This window comes from Bos javanicus, chromosome 16 (assembly GCF_032452875.1).
Source record: "Bos javanicus breed banteng chromosome 16, ARS-OSU_banteng_1.0, whole genome shotgun sequence".
Lineage (NCBI taxonomy): Eukaryota > Metazoa > Chordata > Mammalia > Artiodactyla > Bovidae > Bos > Bos javanicus.
In genome coordinates, this window is record NC_083883.1 from 52,493,479 (window position 1) to 52,512,641 (window position 19,163).

General features: G+C 55.9%; 2 protein-coding genes across 10 annotated transcripts in view; both read right to left on the reverse strand.

Annotated features, from left to right (window-relative positions):
* The window catches only part of FBLIM1 (filamin binding LIM protein 1), a 58,370-nt gene extending 53,730 nt beyond the window's left edge, over positions 1-4,640 (reverse strand). For 5 of the 9 annotated variants that reach the window (XM_061383206.1, XM_061383207.1, XM_061383210.1 and 2 more), the window contains exon 1: positions 1,861-2,038. In XM_061383206.1, the coding sequence (XP_061239190.1) occupies positions 1,861-1,865 (5 nt within the window). In that variant the 5' untranslated portion in view covers positions 1,866-2,038. Of the gene's footprint in view, positions 1-1,860; positions 2,039-2,551; positions 2,658-3,014; positions 3,310-4,473 lie in introns of those variants that run through there. The other 4 variants (XM_061383212.1, XM_061383214.1, XM_061383211.1 and 1 more) reach the window with 4 other exon arrangements.
* Positions 4,641-14,499: 9,859 nt separating this feature from the next.
* TMEM82 (transmembrane protein 82) lies at positions 14,500-18,921 on the reverse strand. The gene is made up of 6 exons (XM_061383170.1): positions 18,330-18,921; positions 18,106-18,178; positions 17,725-17,899; positions 16,546-16,963; positions 15,207-15,394; positions 14,500-14,937 (listed from the first exon to the last, which is right to left on the reverse strand). Exons 1-6 carry the CDS (start codon positions 18,415-18,417, stop codon positions 14,845-14,847), a joined length of 1,035 nt encoding a protein of 344 aa, XP_061239154.1. The 5' UTR covers positions 18,418-18,921; the 3' UTR covers positions 14,500-14,844.
* Positions 18,922-19,163: the final 242 nt, after the last annotated feature.

Consider the following 19,163-nt stretch of genomic DNA (forward strand, 5'->3'; position numbering starts at 1 on the left):
AACCAATATAGGAATAAAACTTCTAAAGTTCTTGTAAAGTACTTCTCTCTTGCTTCCTGTTTTGTAAGTGATGTTTGGAAGTACATATGCTTCTGTTGGCTGTCCTCCTCTTTGCTTTCATACTTTATTACAAGTATCTATTTTTGCAAACAAGTTTCAGAGTGCATCTAAGGTTTAAGTACAAGAACAAGGGCACCCACTGATAAAGTGCTTGCCATGTGCCAGGCACTGCAGCCAGTGCTTACTGAGTCACATAATTCTTGGGACTTCCCTGGCAGTCCAGTGGTTAAGACTCCATGCTCCCAATGCAGGAGGCGTGGTTTCAATCCCTGGTCGGGGAACTAAAAATCCCACGCACCCTTCCTGCACAGCCAAAATAATAATGAAAATAATTATAAAACAATACATTAAAAAGATACTTAATTCTTAACACAGATTGCTATGCCCCCACTTCATTTTTTAAAATATTTATTTGGCTGCAGTAAGTCTTAGTTGCGGCCTGCATGGTGTGTTGCACGGCGTGTGGGATGAACCGCGGGCCCCCTGCATTGAAAGGATGGAGTTTTAGCCCTGGACCACCAGGGGAGTCCTGCCCCCACTGTATAGATGAGGCCAGGTGAGGCCCCAGTCAAGAGATTGGAGACCTGGAATTCTAACAGAGCAGGATCTAACCTGGAAGTCCACGGGGTATCCTTGGGCCTGAGAGGTCACATTTTTTCCCCCTGGATGATTCAGGGTGGGTCAGGGTGGGGAGGCAAAAATCTCCAGGCCTGTTCTTACACAGAATGGCTCAATCCAGACCAATTATCAGATGGCCAGTAAACTCTGGGCTCATTCCTGGAGGCTGCAGAGGGTGCCTTCTCTGCCTCCCTCCCACCCTGCCCTGAACCCCACTCCACCCCAACACACCCCTCCGGGAAGTCAAATCTGTTGGCTTCTCAGACAAAGACCAGGACAAACGTCCCAGCACTGAAACCAGATGTTCACAGCTGGGCAGCAACCCCCCCACCCCCACCCCGGCCTATCCCTTCCCTGTGCTTCCAACAGGGACTTCAGGCCCCAGGGGAAGGGGCCGAGCTAGGGATTTTCAAAGCCCTGTCAGTCAGACCCGAGCAGGAAAGGGAGCCAAGGCTCCCCTTGGGTCCCAATGCCCCCCAGGTCACCCTGGAGCGGGGGTGTGAGAGGAAGCTCCCTGTGGGGCGGCCTCCCAGCCAGCCCAGCCTGGGGGACCCTTGGCCACCACCCTTCCTCTCCCAGAGGACCAAAGTGAGATCCAGTTGGGTAAGCGGAGAAAGTGGAAACAAAGGGAAGGAAAGTCATTTCCTGTTAAGAGGAAGGAAGGAGGTTGAGATCCAGCCAGCCACCCAGCCCAGCTTTAGGCTGCAGCTCAGGGCAGGGGAGGGCTGGCTGACCCAGAGGGCCTCCAAGGATGGGGGTAGTCCCCCACTATGCACTCTGTCCCTGGTCCTACTCCTCTCAAACCCTGTGGGACCACCTCTAAGCTGTGCTCTTCAGGACTCCGAGAAAGCAGCCTAGGCTTGGTTGGGAGTTAAATTGCAGGCAGTGGGAGTGAAACTGAGCCCCCTCTCCCGGCCTTGCAGCCTGGGACAGAAGGGCCTCTCCCTCTCTCCCACCCCAGGGAAGTGGAGGAGGCCCACAGGGCTGAGTTCCCCAACCCCACCTCTTTCCTGCTGGGCCACCCTAAGCAGGTCACTGAACCTCTCTGGGCCTCTGTTATTTCAAAGAGTGGAAATAATGAGGTCTTTCTGGAAGGGTGGCTGAGCGCATAAAAGGAGAGGGGGTGCTCAAGATCTTGGTACTGGGTAGGTGCCAAGAGAAAGCCGGATGGTATTTCAGTACCTCATGCGAGAGGCGGAACCCCTGGGGGGCCTGAGAAAACCAGGACTTGGCTTCCATCAATGTGAAGAACAGGGATCTGGGCGCTGCCCAGTCTCTCCTTGGGGTCCTCAGAATCTGGGCTGGAGGAGGACTCAGGCCAGGGTGCCCCAGGCACACACCCTGGGGATAGCTCAGTCCCACCCCTTCCCAGCACCCCCCCTCCCCCCAGAGGATATGAGGCCCAGAGAGGGGCAGTTCCGCGGCCCCTCCTGCCCCTTGCCTAACCCCGGCTGGAGAAAGGGGCCCGGAGCTTCCAGGACCTTCGGAAACCCGGCGCCCTCCCGCAAGCACCCAGGCGGGGCGGCTGGCCGGGTCACAGTGGGGCGCCGCCGGGGACTTTAATTCGATCCATGTGCGGGACGCTGTCCTCTTTGTGCGGGAGCTTCCGCCCTGGTTCCATCCCTTCTCTCCGCGTGCCGCTCCGGGGCAGGGACACGCGCGCTACCTCCAGACCTGCCCTCCCTCCGCTCGGGGAACAGAGACCCGCACCCCCGGCCCCCAGTCCCGCGGGCCCCCCTGGGAGCGCCGGAGCTGAGGTCCGGGTCGGGGAGCAGGGTTGCGCTCCGGTCAGGGGCTGCCCGCGCTGTCACCTGTGTGTAGCCGGGGGCGCGGACGGCAGGACGGGACCCCCACCCCACCCCGCTCCGCTTACCTGAGCCGCCCGCGCCCCCGGCGGGTCCAGTCGGTCACCCGATCGAGCAGAGCCCGGAGCGGCGCGGCGCCTCCCGCCCCCTCCGCCCTCCCCGCCCCCTCGGCTCCCTCCGCCCCGCCGCCCCGGCCGCCTTACCATAAAAGGTGAAGCTTGGGGGAGGGGGCCCGGGATTGCCGCCGGGCGGAAGCGGCCCCTACCTGCCCCCCAACCTGCCCGGCCGCGCCCCGCGCCGCCCCCTCCCCTCTCCCTTTGTTCCCTCGACCCCTCTTCCCTTCCCCTTGGCCCAGGCCTGGAGGGTGGGCGGCCTCCTCGGGTGCCCACTCTCCTCGTCCTTTGTGAACCCAGAGTGGTCCTCCCCCAACCCCCTCCCCGAGGTCACCTGGGGTGGTGGCCCCACCAGTTTGGCCTGGGATCTCCCAAGGTCTTAAGGGTCAGGTGGGACCTGGAGTCCCCGGACACTCACTAATCCTGTGGCAGTCATTCCACCTTCTTGAGCCTCAGTTTCTTCGCCTCTAAAATGGGGCTAATGACCTGTCTGGACCCTAAGGCCTTCTGCACGTGGGTCCCAGAGTCCTGGGGGGACAGGGTCCTCCGGGAAGCCTGGTAGACAGGGCCTCGCTGGCAATCAGGTCACCCGGTTTGCCACGCTGGGCCCGGTATCTGACCCCTCCACTGCTTCAGCCTCCTGCTCCCCCGTCCCCCAAACGTGGAATGGGGAGGGAGAAGCCCAGCCTGGGCTCTGGGGCAGGAGATGGAGCCTGGATGGGCCGCCTGAGTCCCTGGAGGCCCAGGGAACATTGCTGGGAAAAGGAATCTGGGTCTGATTCAGAGGCAAACAGATTGTTCTTTTGATTAAAGCCACAGTAGCGGAGGCCAGAGGAGTGCTGGACCCGGCGCCATCTGCAGGGAGGCCAGGCAGGGTCTGGCTCTCCTCTGTGGGCCCAAAGCTGCAGTCATGCTGCTGGCCGGAGGGCTCTGGGGCTGTTCTTGGGGGGTCATGCTTCTGGGGGCTGGGGTGGGGGGCGCTGAACACCCTGTCCTGTGCTTCTCTTCCTCCCCCACCCTGCCTCCCTAAATCCCTCACTCGTGTTTGGTCACCTCTCCCATCCCCCACTGCATCCCTTTTTTCTTTCCATCTTCACAGCCAGTCCTATAACAACAGTAGTAACTGTAGCTGCTGTTTATAGGGGCTTCTTATCTGATGCTTGGCCTGCAGACCTTTCCATTTAATTCCCGAGAGAGCCCTATGGGAAAAGGCTGATTATTCCTGCTTCACAGATGAGGAAACTGAGGCACAGAGAGGCTCAAAGCCGACACAAGAGGCAAATGGCGGAGCTGGATTCCAACCCACAGCAGCGGGTGCCCCTGGGTACACACACCACCCTGCAGGTCCCAGCAGCTGGCGAGACTGCCACCCTTCAAAGACAGGTGACTCCCTCTCTTTTCAGCAGAGGGAGACTTACACTCAAGGCCGCCTGAGCCCATGGTCAGGGTTATTCCCCTGCTTGACAAGGTTACCTCCCTTTGCAAGCACCCCTTGGAGCAAGATCTCTATACCTTCCCCATGAGGAAGGAAAAAACCACTGGATGCAAGCCATGGGAAGGACCTTAAGGAAGAAGGTTTGATCCAGAGGTTTTCAGACACTTTTAGCCATAGAACTCCCTTTTAAAGTGCATTGTGACTTAGAAGCTTATTTAAAGCAAATAAAAATGTTGCTGCCCCCCCCCACCTCCATGATACCTCCCCTAAGCACCCACCACACCTCCAGGTGGGACAGTGAGGCACCGAAGGGTTGACGTGGGGCCTAGGGTCTCACTGACTCCAAGCAGGATCTAAGCCTTCCCACACCTGCTCTGAGCTAAGACTGGCTTGGAAGAGGGTAGGTCCAAGGGGAACGTGGAGTCCAGCTGCTGCCACTTACCAGCTGCCCAGCACCTCTTTCCCACCTCTGCTGCTGCTCCCGGGGGGAGAGAAGAGTCCCGGACAAGGGACTCCAGCGCCAGCTCTGGTGTCTGTGTCACTTCGGCAGGTGCCTGGCTTCCTGCAATGGAAACCCAGGAAGTGCACTGGATAAGAACACACGCCCTTTGTCTGCCAGCTCAGAGGCTCTGCTCCCCTCCTCCTGTCCTGCCAGCCTGGAACAGCTTTCTCCTAAGCCACTGAGCAAAAAGATTCAATCTGTTAGGGTTGCGGCAGCTGAGCCCCTATAGAAGGACTATATTCATTGGAAGGACTGATGCCGAAGCTCCAATACTTTGGCCACCTGCTGCAGAGAGCTGACTCATTGGAAAAGACCCTGACATTGGGAAAGACTGAGGGCAAGAGGAGAAGGGGACAACAGAGGAAAAGATGATTGGATGACATTACCGACTCAATGGACATGAGTCTGAGCAAACTCTAGGAGATGGTGAAGGACAGGGAAGCCTGGTGTGCTGCAGTCCATGGAGTCACAAGAGTCAGAAATGACTGAGAGCCTGAACAACAAGCTGAGACCCTGGATGGCAGGGAAGGCAGGTGAGAGGTTAAAGAGTAAGATCTAAGGCAGTGGGGACCTTTGCTGCTGTCCAGTCTGCTGGGGAACCTCCTACCCAAAGAGCAGTTGAGCACCTGCTGTGTGCTCAGCTCGAGTCATGGAGCCCACGAGAATCAAGTCAGATGTCATCAGTCCTGGTATCCACAGGGGCTTCCCTGGTGGCTCAGACGGTAAAGAATCTGCCTGCAATGTGGGAGACCTGGGTTTGATCCCTGGGTTGGGAAGATTCCCTGGAGGAGGGCATGGCAACTCACTCCACTATTCTTGCCTGGAGAATCCCCACGGAGAGAGGAGCCTGGCGGGCTACAGTCCATGGGGTCGCAAAGAGTTGGACACGACTGAGTAAGCATAGCATAGAATAGTATCCACAGGGGAGAGCAGCGCATAACAATTTTTTTGTTTGTTTGTTTTGGCTGTAGCATGCAGCTTATGGGATCTTAGTTCCCCGACAAGGGATTGAACCCTGGTCACTGCAGTTAAAGCACCTAGTCCTAAGCACTGAAGTACCAGGGAATTCCCAACAAAAATTAATACGATGATTACCAGTGGTAATGTGTGCTATACAGGAATGAGCAAGAGGCTAAGACAGAGTAAGGGGTGTAGGAGGGAGTAGGCCAGGCCTCTCTGGGGGGTGACACTTAAGCTGAGATGAGGAGGAACCAGCCACAAGAGGAACAGGGGAGGACATTCCAGGGAGAGGAAGGCAGTAAGGAAAACACAGGCTTTGAGGTCAGACTTAGGCTTAACTCCAGCTCTCTGGTGCTGGCTGTGATCATGGACAAGTTCCTCCCCTCTCCAAGGCCCTGTTTCCTCATCTGTAACATGGGGCAGCTGGACTGGATACCCTTGGGTGGGGACGTGAATGCTTCCCTTTGCAGAGCTGCCGGGGACAAGGCATTCCAGGGCCTGGCCCAGAGTTGCTGCCCCACCAGTAGGAGCATTGGCTATTCCCACATCACGCTTGCCTGGTTTCCAGAACTCTTGGCTCACAGTGTCCTTTTGCTCTGCAGCTAGGTCTGCGAACAGTGACAAGCCTGGGGAGAGTGACATGGAGCTGTCCTCCCTGCTCGAATTCTCCTCTGAGGCTGGCTGAGCTGCAGCCCCCAGGGAGCCAGAGACCCCAGGGGAGGAAAGCATCCTTCCGTCCAGTTGCTTTTCCCCTTGACAGGCTTGACCTGGGCCAGGTCAGAGCCAAGCTGTCAGCGCCCAGCCTAGGGATCCCCACATGTGAAGCTGCATGAAATTATGCATCTGGGTTGGGGTTGGAGGGGTGGTCTATTCCTTGGCAAACAGCCTCAGAAAACCCGTGGACCTCCCAGTCCTGGTTTCTTGTCCTTGTCCCTCTCCCATCCTCCACTCTGTCTGTATGAAGTCATGTTGCTGCTGCTAAGTCGCTTCAGTCGTGTCCTATTCTGTGCGACCCCAGAGACGGCAGCCCACCCATCCCTGGGGTTCTCCAGGCAAGAACACTGGAGTGGGTTGCCATTTCCTTCTCCAATGCATGAAAGTAAAAAGTGAAAGTGAAGTCGCTCAGTTGTGTCCGAGTCTTCGAGATCCCATGGACTGCAGCCTACCAGGCTCCTCCGTCCATGTGATTTTCCAGGCAGGAGTACTGGAGTGGGGTGCCATTGCCTTCTCCGTGAAGTCAGGGCAGTTCAACACTTATTCCTGGATACCTACTGTGTGTAGGGTCCTGTGCTAGGGGCTGGCAGGGGTGCAGCAGTACAAAGAAGTGGGGCCTCCTGCTCACTGTAGCAGGGGCAGGCTGCAGCAGGGGCAAGCACAGATACGGGTAACGTCAGTTTGTGTGAGTGATTCCAGCTCGGTCCCTTGCCAGCCTGTTACTTTGGGCAAGTCACTCCTCTTTGAGCCTCAGTTTTCTCTTGTAAGCCTGGGATGGCAGGACCTTCTCGTGGCTTCACTGTGAGGATTTGTTGGGATGAATGTGGATAAATTTGCCTGATGCTTAGTAGGTGTTTAGGTGAGTTCCTTTCCTCTTCCCATCATATAGAGGACAGAGGTTTGGATATCATAGTAAGATGGACAAAATGCTGAAGTTAAGGAAGACTTGGTTCCACTCAAGAATCTAACAGACATCATGGATCCTGTCAGCTAGCATCCCTTTCCTAGATTCTGGTAACAGCACCCAATTTCTGTTTGGAAAACCTCACCCCTACTTTCAATTCCTGGCTGGAAGTATGTAGAAAGAGGACTTAGTTTTCCCATGCTGGCAGGATGCCAGCTTGGCATGATTTCTGGCAACACTTGGACCAAGGACAGCAGAGCAAAGATGATATAGAGAATAACTGATTTCATCACTTAAGCTGCTAGATCCAGCCATGCCTGAAAGTCCTCCCACTGGATCTCTGGAAACAGTGCATCTTCTTTTTTCTTGATTTTTCTTCAGCCAGTTAAAAACTATTTCTGTTGCTTATAACAGAGTCATGAGGCATACTGGTGAGACTTCATGAGTCTTGATCACTCCCTTCTTCCCGGAAAACTGTACTAGTCTCAGCACTTTTGAGAAGCCTGTTCCGATTCCTCCAGGTGTCAGGAGTCATGTCAATCCTACGGCTTCACCTCAAGGCTTCTGAGTGGAACCAATATGCTTTACCCACCAGACCGGGAACAGGGCTGTGACTTCCTACTCTTCTCCAGCAGCCAGCACAGTGCTTGTCATTTTGTAGGGTCTCAGTAATTTGAATTTAATGCATGAGTAGGAGGAGGGGATCTTAAAGTAGTTGCATACGCAAAGTTAGTGAGCCATTAAGAATTTGGGCTTTGGAGTCAGACCCACTTGAATTTGGATCTTGGCTCCCCCACTTATTAGCTGCGTAATCTTGAGCAAGTCAATTAAAAAGATTATGTATTTAATTTTGGCTGCATTAGGTCTTGGTTGTGGCAGGCAGGCTTCTCTCTAGTTGTGGCACAGGCCCAGCAGTTGCTGGGGACTCAGTTGCCCCACGGCATGTGGGATCTTAGCTCCCAGACCAGGGGTCAAACCTGCGTCCCCTGCACTGGAAGGTGGATGGATTCTTAACCGCTGGACCACCAGGGAAGCCCCCTTGAGCAAGTCATTTAACTTCTCTGAACTTTGAGTTTTTTCCAGGAAGATACAGAAAATAACAATCAACTCCTCACAAGGTTGTCCTGAAGGCTGGGGGAAAATAATGCATGAAAAATGGGCAGCACAGGGTTATAAATCCTTATGCGTGCGTGCTAGGTCACTTTGTGTCTGACTCTGCAATCCTATGGACTGCAGCCCGCCAGGCTCCTCTGTCCATGGGATTCTCCAGGCAAGAATACTGGAGTGGGTTGCCCTGCCCTCCTCCAGGGGATCTTCCCGACCCAGGGATTGAACCCGTGTCTCTCACATCTACTTGCACTGGCAGGAGGGTTCTTTACCACTAGTGCCAGCTAAATCCGCATGCAGCTGTTTGCAAATAAAATGAAAATATGCATCATCTTTCTCCACCTGGGGAGCAGTCTGCTGGACGGGTTGGGGGAGGTAGGAGAGCTGTTCATTTCCTTCCTCCCTGAGATCTATTCCTGCCTTTGCCACCTGAGCCAGTGTCTCCTTCCTGGTCCTCTTACTCAACTGTGCTCATTGACTCTTCACATCAAGAGGGCTTTGCCAAGACTGATGTGGGGGTTGGGGGCACAGCACCGGAGGTCAGGCTCTGGTCTGAGTGCCCTACCTCCTTCATCCCGTTCGGTCCTCTAAACAAATGGAGAAGTTGAGGCACAGAGAGTAACTTGTTCAAGGTCATCTCCATTAGGAAGCTTCATTCAAGCCCACATAGTCCAGCTCCAAGCCCTTTTAACGGAACAGGCCAATTGTGCAATGTTAGTCGCTCAGTCGTGTCTGACTCTATGTGACCCCATGGACAGCAGCCCGCCAGGCTCCTCTGTCCATGAATTCTCCAGGCAAGAATACCGGAGTGGGTTGCCATTTCCTTCTCCAAAGTGTGTAGGACATGTTCAAAGACCACACAGGGAGTAAAACCACACTGAACCACAGTTAGAGCTACATGGAGTTCCGACTCTCAGACCCCAAGCCCATGTTCACACAGGCCAGGCAGGCCCAGCCTCCAGACCTGACTGTGACAACAATGTCTGGCTCTTAATCCCCTTCTGGTCCAGGGGCCTGAGCTGGCCCTGGCTGGACCCACTGGTTCCCACAGCCAGGCCTCCGCTAAGCAACTCAGCATCGGCTTCAGAGATAGTGGGAAGTGTAGGGTGGGCCATGGTTGGGCTTGAGTCTTAGTGGGCTGGAAGGGCCCCTCCTTGACCAGGCTTTGAAAGTCAGAGTCCCTTCTGTCAACAGGGGAGGAAGTCCTGGTTTCACTCACTTGGGAGTGTTCCCTAAATCTCCCCAATCCCTCAGCTGCTTGCCAGCGCCAGGCCCCTGTTCCCCCACTGATCCCAGGCCCTTCCTTGAGCTCCCACCCCTGGCAGCATCTGTCCAGTGCTCCACCGCTCTCTCTGGCCATGGGGACCCCAATCCTGAGACCCCTCCTAACCGAAGTGTAACATGGTCTAGGCCCTGCTACAGCCCCCAGTTGACCTCCTTACTCTTCTCTTCCCTGGAGGCAGGCGTGTGTTGTTGTTCTTGCTTAGTTCCTAAGTTGTGTCCGTCTCTTTATGACCCCATGAACTGTAGCCCGCCAGCCCCTCTGTCCCTGGGATTTCCCAGGCAAAAATACTGGAGTGGGTCACCATTTCCTTCTCCAGGGGATCTTCCCGACCCAGGGATTGAACCCACATCTCCTGCAATGGCAGGCAGCTTCTTTACCACTGAGCCACAGGGAAGCCCAGAGGTGGGCTTACTGTGAAGTTAATGAAACTTCTGCTCAGTTCCCTAACTCGCGTGGCCCCTATGAGGGCTGACAGTCTCTGGGAGTTATGAAGTGGTCCAACAGGGAAGGGCAGCCAGGTTACACCCAGGAAACATCTTCCTTTTAAGTGTTCCTGCCAAAGTGCCCAGAGAGATGTCAGGAGAACTGACCCAAGTCTCTACAGTTCCAGTAATTTATCTTGCTTTTCTTTCTCAACCTCAATTTTCACTTACATACAAATTTTGTACTCTTCTTCCTAAAAGGGACCCTTAAAATTGAATTAGCCCTGCTCTTATTTATTTTATTCTATTTGGCTGTGTTGAGTCTTAGCTGTGGCACCCAGGCTCAGTTGCATATGAGATCTTAGTTCCCTGACCAGGGATTGAACCCTTGTCCCTGAGTTGGAAGGTGGATTCTTAACCACTGGACCACCAGGAAAGTCCTAGATTTGCCCCGCTCTTACTCCTTACAATCCATTCTCCAAGCAGGCTAGGCCATCTCACTAAAGCAGCGTGTGGTCATCACAGGCCCGCACCCTTTCTGTGGCTCCCCATGCTCTTGGGGAAATGACAACCCCCTCCCGTGTCCTGGTGATCTGACCCCAGCCTGCCTCCGTGACAGCGTCTCCCGCCACTGTGCCCTTTGTCCCCTCTGCTCCAGCCACACTGACCCCTCCTCCATCCCGCAAGCCACTCAGAAGTCTTAAGACCTACCTGGGCTACACCACCACCCCTGTGGCTTCGAAACTCCCCCTCAACCTTCAGGACTTGGTTTCTGTGGCTCTTTCTCAGCAGGGCCTCCCCAAACCTCAGACCGTGTCTTAACACTGGACCTTCTGCTGATGGTGACCCCACCTGCATGAGGTAACCTTGCCCTGTCCCTAGAGGCCCCTAAGTCATTCACCCACTGTTCAGGCCAAAAATCTAGGAATTCCAGGACTCCTCGCTTCCTCTCAAGCTCACATCTAATTGACCAGAATATCTTATCAGCTTTTCAAAATATGTTCAGAATCCAACCAGTCTGGCCACCTCCATGGGCACCACCTTGGCCCAAGCCCCCAGCCTCTCACCTGGGTTATTCCAAATGCTTCAAAAACTGGTTGACCATTTCTATACGGTCTACTCTAAAAAGAGCATGGAGAGGAATCCTTTAAAAATGTAAGTCAGATAATGTCACCTCCGTGTGCAAATCCTCCACTGTCTGCTTGCCACAGGAGAATAAAGTCCCAATGCTGGCCTTGGTCCTGAGCGATCTGGTGCCTGCCCACCTCCGTGACCTCCTTCCTGCCACTGCATCCTGTGATGTTCTAGCTACGCTAAATTTCCTGCTGTTCCTAAATTCTCCCAGCTGGTTCCGACCTCAGGGACTTTCCCTGCGTTGTTCTCTCAGTCTGGGGTGTTCCTCCCTCAGCTTTCTTCCTGGCCAGTTCTCCTCAGAGAAGGTCTTCTCAAAGAAGCCTTCTGTGGAAGGCAGCTTCTAAAATGGCCCCTGAAGACCCCTATCCTCTGCCGTGTCCTCGAGTGACCCCTTCTTCTCAAGAGTGGGCTAAACACAGCCACTTGCTTCTTTTTTTTTTTTTTTCAGCCACTTGCTTCTAACCAACAGAACACAGCGAAAACACTGGGATGCTGGTTTTAACACTGGTTTACAAAGACAGTGACTTCTGTCCTGCTCCGTCTTCTGTCTCCCTCACTTGTTTGCTCTAAGGGAAGCTGGCTGCCATGCTTAGGCTGCCCTGCGGAGAGGCCCATATGGAGGAGGGAGGCTCTGGCCAACCATCAGAGAGGAACTGAGCCTCTCAGCCGATAGCCCATGAGAAACTGAATCCTGTCAACAACCAAGTAAGTGAGCCTGGAAGTAGACGCTGCCCCAGTAGACACCACAGCCTTGGCCAACGCCTGGACTGTGGCCGGTGAGAGACTCTGAGCCAGAAGATTCAGCCAAGCTGTACCTGGATTCTCAACCCACAGAAAAAGTGAGACAGTAAGTGTTTGTTGTTTTGTTTAAAAATTTTTTAAAAACTATTTATTTATTTGGCTGCCCCGGGTCTTAGTTGTGGCATAGGGGATCTTCTTTCTTCGTTGTAGCATGTGGGACTAGTTCCCTGACCAGGGATCGAACCCAGGCCCCCTTGCACTGGAAGCACAGTCTTAGCTACTGGACCACCAGGGAAGTTCCCTGTTTTAAATATTTTTATCTATTTATTTGGCTTCACTGGGTGTTAGTTACGGTGTGCAGGGTCTTTAGTTGTGGCATGCAAACTCATTGTTGTGGCATGCGAGATCTAGTTCCCTTACCAAGGTTTGAACCCTGGTTCCCTGCATTGGAAGCATGGAGTCTTAGCCACAGCCCACAAGAGAAGTCCCAGTGTTTGTTCTTTTAAGCTGCTAAATTTGGGGGTCATTTGTTATGTGGCTTTTGATACCAAATATATCTTCCCTAGCCCACGGTTACTCTATCCCCTTACTAGCTTTTTTTTTTGCAGCAATTGCTACTTGTGCATCTTGCTCTCGGCCCAGAGCCTTGCCCCATGCTGATGTTCAGTAATGGGGGAAGGAATGAAGGGGCAGCCAGAGGGACAATGCCATAGCTCAGAAAAGCCACAGGTTGGGGGTTGGGTGTTGCTTAGGAGCAAGGAGGCAGGCCTACCCCAATCTCAGGTGGTCCAGAGGCTACTGTCCCCTCTTAGCAGGATCTGGGGCTCTGTTCTCCCACCTCTTCAGGAGGATGCTGGTCAGAGCCCACAATCTGGTATCTCATGGTCTGTGGCCTAACAAATTTATCTTCCTGTTCCTGTTCCAGATCATACCTTCTGGATTTCTTCTGCCCTCCAGACTTGAGGCCTATTTCTCTTTATTTGGTATGTCTCAGTAGAATGAACTGATTTTTATACCCTTGTCAGACTTTTTACAAAAATAATTTAATAGATAAGAAAAGAATCCTTTTTCAGCTCACGTGGCTCACTTTTTGTTTGAAAAACAGTCCCTGTGCCCATAAAAAGGAAAGGGTCGCCAAGCCCAGTCTCCTCCCAGCTCTGTTCCCACCAGGTCACAGGCAGAGTTGGGGACTGGGAGGCTGGGGAACCTTCCAGGAAAAACATCAGGCCCGAGTTGGAACCCAGTTGTCCAATCTGGGGCTGGCAAGGGGCTGGCCCTGTGCCCACCTAGACTGGCCCATTTCCTCCTAGACTGGCAAGTTTCCTGCCCAGAGGGAACAAGCACACTCCCAGGCAGAGGGAGGTTGGGTCCTGTACTGGGGGAAGGGCATCCACAGGCACTTCCCCCACCTCAGCTACCCTGAGTCTGCAATGTGCCTCCTGGGAGTAGGATGGAGAGCAGGGGATCAGAAGCTGGGCTCGAGCTTCTGAGTTCAAGGAATGAGCTGGAACCACCGTCCAGCCTTGGGGCCAGTCGGTCCCTGGATCTCAGGTGCACCCAGGACAGGGAGTAGAATCCTAGGCCGGACTCTGTCTGCTCCAAAGCACCAGGCTTTGGCTGAGAAGTTCCATCAGAACCTGGAATCCTCCAAGAACCTTCTCCAGGTCCTGCCTCCTCCCAGGTGCCTCCCCTGCCTCTCCCAGACAACTGGACCCTCACAACCTGTTTGGAAGTCCCTTGGCTGGGAGTCTCCTTTGCCCTATGGGGTCTCTTCTGGAAAAGGACCCCTGAGTTGGGGCCCTCAATCCCCATGGATGCAAACTGCTCTGTGGGCTGGTGCCTGGACCAGGAGATCATAGGTATAGTACAGCCTCAGGTTAACTTGGACAAAAGGTGGTGGGAGCCACATTCCAGAATTTACCAGGAATGGACCTGCCATATTTACTATGCCCACCTCTGTTAACTTCCCTGGCTCCAATTCTTCTATAAGAAGTGAGGAGCAGGGAGCTTGTGTGGCACTTGAACTCTGAATGTCAGGTTACCTGAATTCAAATCCTGGCTTTGCCATTAACTAGCTGTGGTCCCTTGAGTAATTTCCTTAACCTCTCTGAACCCTAGCCCTAACCCTAACCCTGTAAAAAGCAATAACAGTACCTGTCTGTTGGGTCTGCGTTAAAATGAAATGAGATAATAAAGATGCTTAGCACAGTGCCCAACAGATGATAGTTGTTCTTCTGCCAGGTTCAGAGAGGGGCAGTGGCCTACCCAAGGCCACACAGCAGGTAAGCAGAGTTGTTGGTGCCTAACCTTTCTTCCATATACTCTTGCCTTTGTGAGCTGGGCCCTGCAGGGGATACAAGGCTGACACGGCTGAGATGGGAAGGATCCCCATGTAAGGGTCAGAGGTGGGGGACCCAAGGGCACCAACAGAGGCCCAGCATCATACCCCCTCCACTGGTCTCAACCTGGGATGGGACAGGACACAGGTATCCTCCACCCAAGACAGCCAGGGGGTCCTAGACCACGTGCCCATCCATGCCACTGCATCCCTGTCACCTCTTCAGCCACCTCCACGTCAAATTCCTGAATCCCATGGACCCAGCTAGGCACACATCCCAGGAGCCCGCCCCAGTCAGAAGACCTCTGTCGCCTTAGACAAGCCGCTTCACCTCTCAGTGTGTTCACAATTCTAAGAAAAATCTGAGAAAGTCACCTTTATTGTTTGTGGACAGGGCAGGGAGGTAGGGAACGGGGGAAGCCATCATGGGGACACAAGTCCCCCCAGTGCTCCTAGGAGGGAAGGTCTAGGGGGCCTGTATCTGTTCCCCCGCCCTGAGAAAAAGGAAAAGGTTAACCCAGCGGCCTCCAGGTTATCCCACCCTCTGAGGGACCCAGCCCCAAAACCTCCTGGCCCTCCTGCAGATCCCCAGTGCTCCAGGTTGGGGGCAGCCTTGCCACTCTGCCTCCAGGCAGTATGCGGGGGTCAAGGCCTCCAGGTGAGCCTGAGCGGACCTGAGAGACTCCCAAGTCCTTGCCGAGGTCACTCAAGAGGTGGCCGTCCCCTCCTCGGGCTGGGCAGGGGCTGAGGGCTGGGGCTGGCTTGGAGCTGACACCGAAGGCCTCTGGGGTGGAAAATCCTGAGGGGAGACAGGGAGGAAAGGATGGAGGTGCCACTCAATCTCCCCATCCCATGGGGGCACTCAGGCCTCCAATTTTCTCTCATTTGGGGGTCTGGGGCACAGGATGGGGTGCGCTATGGATGGGGTGGGGGTGCCCCTCAATCGCTCCATTCCTAGTGACCTGGGATTCTGAGGGGTCAAAAGGTAACCCTGACTTGGTGAGGTTCCTGGGGCTGTCTGGAGCAGGGCTTCAGTGTCTGGGGGACCTTCAGGGCGGGGGTGCCCACCTGTATCTGGCAAAGATCAAGCAGGGTGCGGACGCCCACCAGGCACCAGAGCTCGCCCAGCAGGGAGATGAAGATGCCCAGGAGGTCCAGCCAGCGGCCCACGGTCAGCAGCAGCACGAAGAGACCGCACATGCGCACCAGCACCGTCTGGACGTGGCTCTTCAGGCCGGGGCGCTGCCGCTGCTCCTCTGCAAACACAGGGTCCCTGTCACTGGCCGCCTGCCTGATCCCCGCGGCCCCACCCTGAGGTCCGGCTGAGCTGGGGCCTGGACCTCCCAGCTCCCCCACCGCTTTCCTCCCCAAGGAAGGTGTGAGCCTTTCCCTCCGCAAGCAGCCCCCCTCCCTTCCTCTGCACCCCATCTCCACTCTGCAACTACAGGGCACCAGGCATTTCTTCCTCCTGGGCCTCACTGCCCACCCAGGGTCTCGCCCTGGAGTCGTCCTGACTCCTCTCTTTCCTGCATTCCCACGTCCGATCCATCAGTGAGCCCTGCAGGCTCTTTCTGCTTTCATCTCTCAAATCAGCTTTCTCACTGGGCTCCGGGCTTCTAGTCTGGACCCCACAACTCAGCGTGTACTCGGCAGCCAGTAGCCTTCGAAACACACTAACAAGATGGAATCATTCCTCTGCTTATAATCCTCCCAGGACGTCCCCCTGCATCTGGAATAAACTCCAGACTCCTTACCTTACAAGGAGGTCCTGCCCCATCTGATCGGAGTCCACTCTCCAACCTCATCTCGGGCCCGCTACCTCCAACCATCCCAGTTTTCTTGTGGTCCATCAAGTGTGCTAGGCTCATTCCCACATCAGGGCCTCTGCATCTCTGCCCTGTTTGCCTGACTGCCCTTCCTTGTCCTGTCTCTTCAGCCCCATCCCTACCCTGCAGCCAGGTGGCTCCTCCTCAGGCCCAGATCTGAACAGGTCACTCGCCCCTGCTTAAAACCCTGCAGCGGCGTCTGAACAGACTGCCTCACCTGGCTGATGACAGCTCTCCCTTGGGCCCTGTGAACCCGGCCAGTCTCGTCCCCTCCCTGCTGTTTTCAGGCCTTGAATCACCTCTGGGCTTTGGTATACATGATTCCCTCTGTCGTGATCTCTCCCAGGGGCTCCTGCTTATCCTTTGAGGCCCAATTCAAGTACTGTCTCACTGGCATCTCCCTGCACCCTGTACCCTTCTCTGTCCACTGCATGGCTGTTGTTACCAGACTGGATGCTCTGGGATGGCAGGGGCCAGATCTGAGTGTTGTCGTCCTCCCCAGGGCCTAGCACAGCACCGGACCCGGGTCAGACGGGAGGGTGTGAGTGTTGAGTGAATCAGCTGCTGCCCATGGCCCGTACCCTGCATGTAGATGACCAGCAGGGTGTAACAGATGGTGAGAGGCGTCCAGAAGCGCACGGCCTCCGAGGTGGTCAGGAAGTCCCGGTTGATGAGGGCCACGGCGGCCAGGTTGCCCACTATAAAGGTCACGGCCAGGGTGCGGCCCAGCAGCCGGGGGAGGTGGTGCGCGCCCGCCAGCAGGCTCAGGCAGATCCCACAGTAGCGCTGGCTGCCGTGCAGCTCGTAGTGCTGGCAGACGTGGTGGCGGAGGCGCCGGGCGCCCGTGCTGAGCAGCGCTGCCAGCCCCAGGCCCAGCATCAGGTTCAGCGTGCCGTGCGGAGCGCCCTCCTGCAGGAAGCTCAGGCCGCAGATCAGCCCGCAGCCCAGCGAGTACTGGCACAGCAGGTACAGCTGCAGCTTCTCGGTGCCCTGGGAGCCCTGGGAGGGTAGGGGGGACAATGATGGGGGCTTAGGCTGCTCGTCATCCTGGGGGGACCCAGAGGGTGTCACAGTACAGATGCTCCACTCTGTAGGAGGCTGGAGCCTGAAGGAACCTCAGGGATTGTTCCCAAAGAGGAAATATTGCCTTCAGGTCAAGCCTACTGGGATCGTCTCTTTTGTCTTTTTAAATTTATTTCTTGGCCAGGTCATGAAGGCATGTGTGATTTTTAGTTCCCTGACCAAGGATTGAACTCGTCACAGCCCCTACATTAAAAACACAGAGTCTTAGCCACTGGACTGCCAGGCAAGTTTCAATACTGTATCATTTCTTTCAGCTTAATTTCAGTCATGGTTATTACTTGGGACTGGTCTGCTGGCCGAAGAGTGGCAGCTCGGAGCCTTGAAGAACTGGGTTCAAAGCCTGACTCTACTTCTTGCTGGTTGTTGACCATGGATAAGCCACTCTGCCTCTCTGAGCCTTAGTTTCTCACGTGTGAAACTGGGATCCCAGCGAACTTTTACCCACTGTGGTTAAAAGGATGAGATGATGCACTCAGAGCATCTAGGCCAGTGCCTGGCTGGTGGGAAGCTTCAGACAGCCTCAAGCTGCTGTGTTATCTTCTTGGCCTGGGGCTGTGTCCACTCTGAGTGGAGACTGGGCTTTGGCAATCACAGTTTTGCCCAGTTTTTTCATTCCGGGGTGAAAACTAGGGCCCAAGGCCAGGCCGTCCTCACCCACCACCTCCCTGTGGTCTCACCTTGTCCAGGGAAAGCAGCATGGAGACAGCCCGGAGGGAGAACTCGAGCACTACGAGGGCAGCCACCCGGACCCCCACAACGGTCAGAATCAGGGCCAGCCCTGCCAGATGCACGGTCTCCAGCGACGCCCACCGGGCCTGCAGCCTCTGCTTTTCAAGACGAAGCTCCGGGTGGCTGTGGAGACAGACAGGGGCGCGGGCAGAGGAGACAGACAGAGGGTGCAGAACCACCAGCCTGGTCCCTGGAGGGGGTCCCGGTGCTCCCAGCCACTCCCTGGGGTGAGGGAGGGGCGGCCTCTTCCTCCCGGCCCTCCTCTCAGAGGCCTCTTCTCAGTGTGGGTTGCAGGGCGCAGGGAGCAGGCCGGGGAGGTGAGCACTCACTTGGCACAGCCCACGAAGAAGTAGACCTTCAGGAGGTTATTCAGGATGGAGACTGCGCAGGCCCCGACGAGGCCTGACGGGGGCAGTAGGGAGGGTGGGCGGCGTGGTAGGGTTAGAGGAGCCGGCAGGCGAGGCGGCGGGGTACTCCACGTGGGTGGGATAGCCGGGCGCTGAGCAGGTGTCCCGCAGGGGGCGGGGCTGAGGGGCAAGGGGGAGGCGCTCACCTTGCAGGAGGGCGTCGAGGAGGCCGGAGCCCCAGTCGAGGGAGGGGAGGCTGGGGAGCCAGGAGGTGGGGGACAGTAGGGAGAACATGGCCGCGGGGATCAAGCCCAGCCTCCGGCCAGGTCTGAACCGGAGAGACCGCAACGTCACTGCCACCGGGCAAAGGTGATGGAGGCGAGGGGAGGAGCTGGGAGGGGTCAAAAGCCCAGGGGAGGGGAAGGGATGAGAGCTAGGGCCTTAAACTTTCGGCGCTGTGAGTTAAGACCGCTGCCCAGGCGCGTGCCATTTGGGCAGCATGGGGTGGAGGGCATCTCTGGTGGGCTGTCTCGGTCCTGCTCACTTTTCTCATCCTCCTCTGAGCCTTGCCCCACAGCGCCTTCCTGAAGCCCCAGGCCTCATCTGTCCTTCTCAGCCTCTGTTATGGGTTCTCCCTCTCGGCCTGAAGTGTGGGGTTCCCCGCTCCGCCCAAGGTCTGGAAGGGGGCTTCCATCCCCCACAGCCTAAGGCTTCTCTTTCTCAGCCCAAGGCCTGGAAGGGATGTCTCTCCTCCCACTGCCGGGGGCGGGGTAGGGTCGGAGTGTGGGGTGGGGGGAGGGTGGCGGTGGGGGTGGGGTAGGGTGGGGGTGGGGTGGGGCAGCGTCAGGACCCAGCTGCAGGCCCTCGCCCCCTGCACCGCAGAGCCGCCCGCCGTGACGATCCTCCTCGCGTCCACTAGGCGGCAGGCAGGCCTCGCTTGGCCTGAGGGGTGGGGCCGCCCCAGTTTTTTTGGACTCTCCTTTCCCAGACAGAAGAGCCAGCAACGGGTTGGGGTTCGGGAATCCAGAGAATGAGGCTGC

Excerpts from the sequence above, each read along its gene's own strand:
- TMEM82 (XM_061383170.1), bottom strand. The coding sequence starts at position 18,417 with ATGTTCTCCCTACTGTCCCCCACCTCCTGGCTCCCCAGCCTCCCCTCC. Across the intron at positions 16,964-17,724 it reads TGCTGCTTTCCCTGGACAAG|GGCTCCCAGGGCACCGAGAA; the intron begins GTGAGACCACAG and ends CTACCCTCCCAG. Across the intron at positions 15,395-16,545 it reads GCTGGTCATCTACATGCAGG|AGGAGCAGCGGCAGCGCCCC; the intron begins GTACGGGCCATG and ends CTGTGTTTGCAG.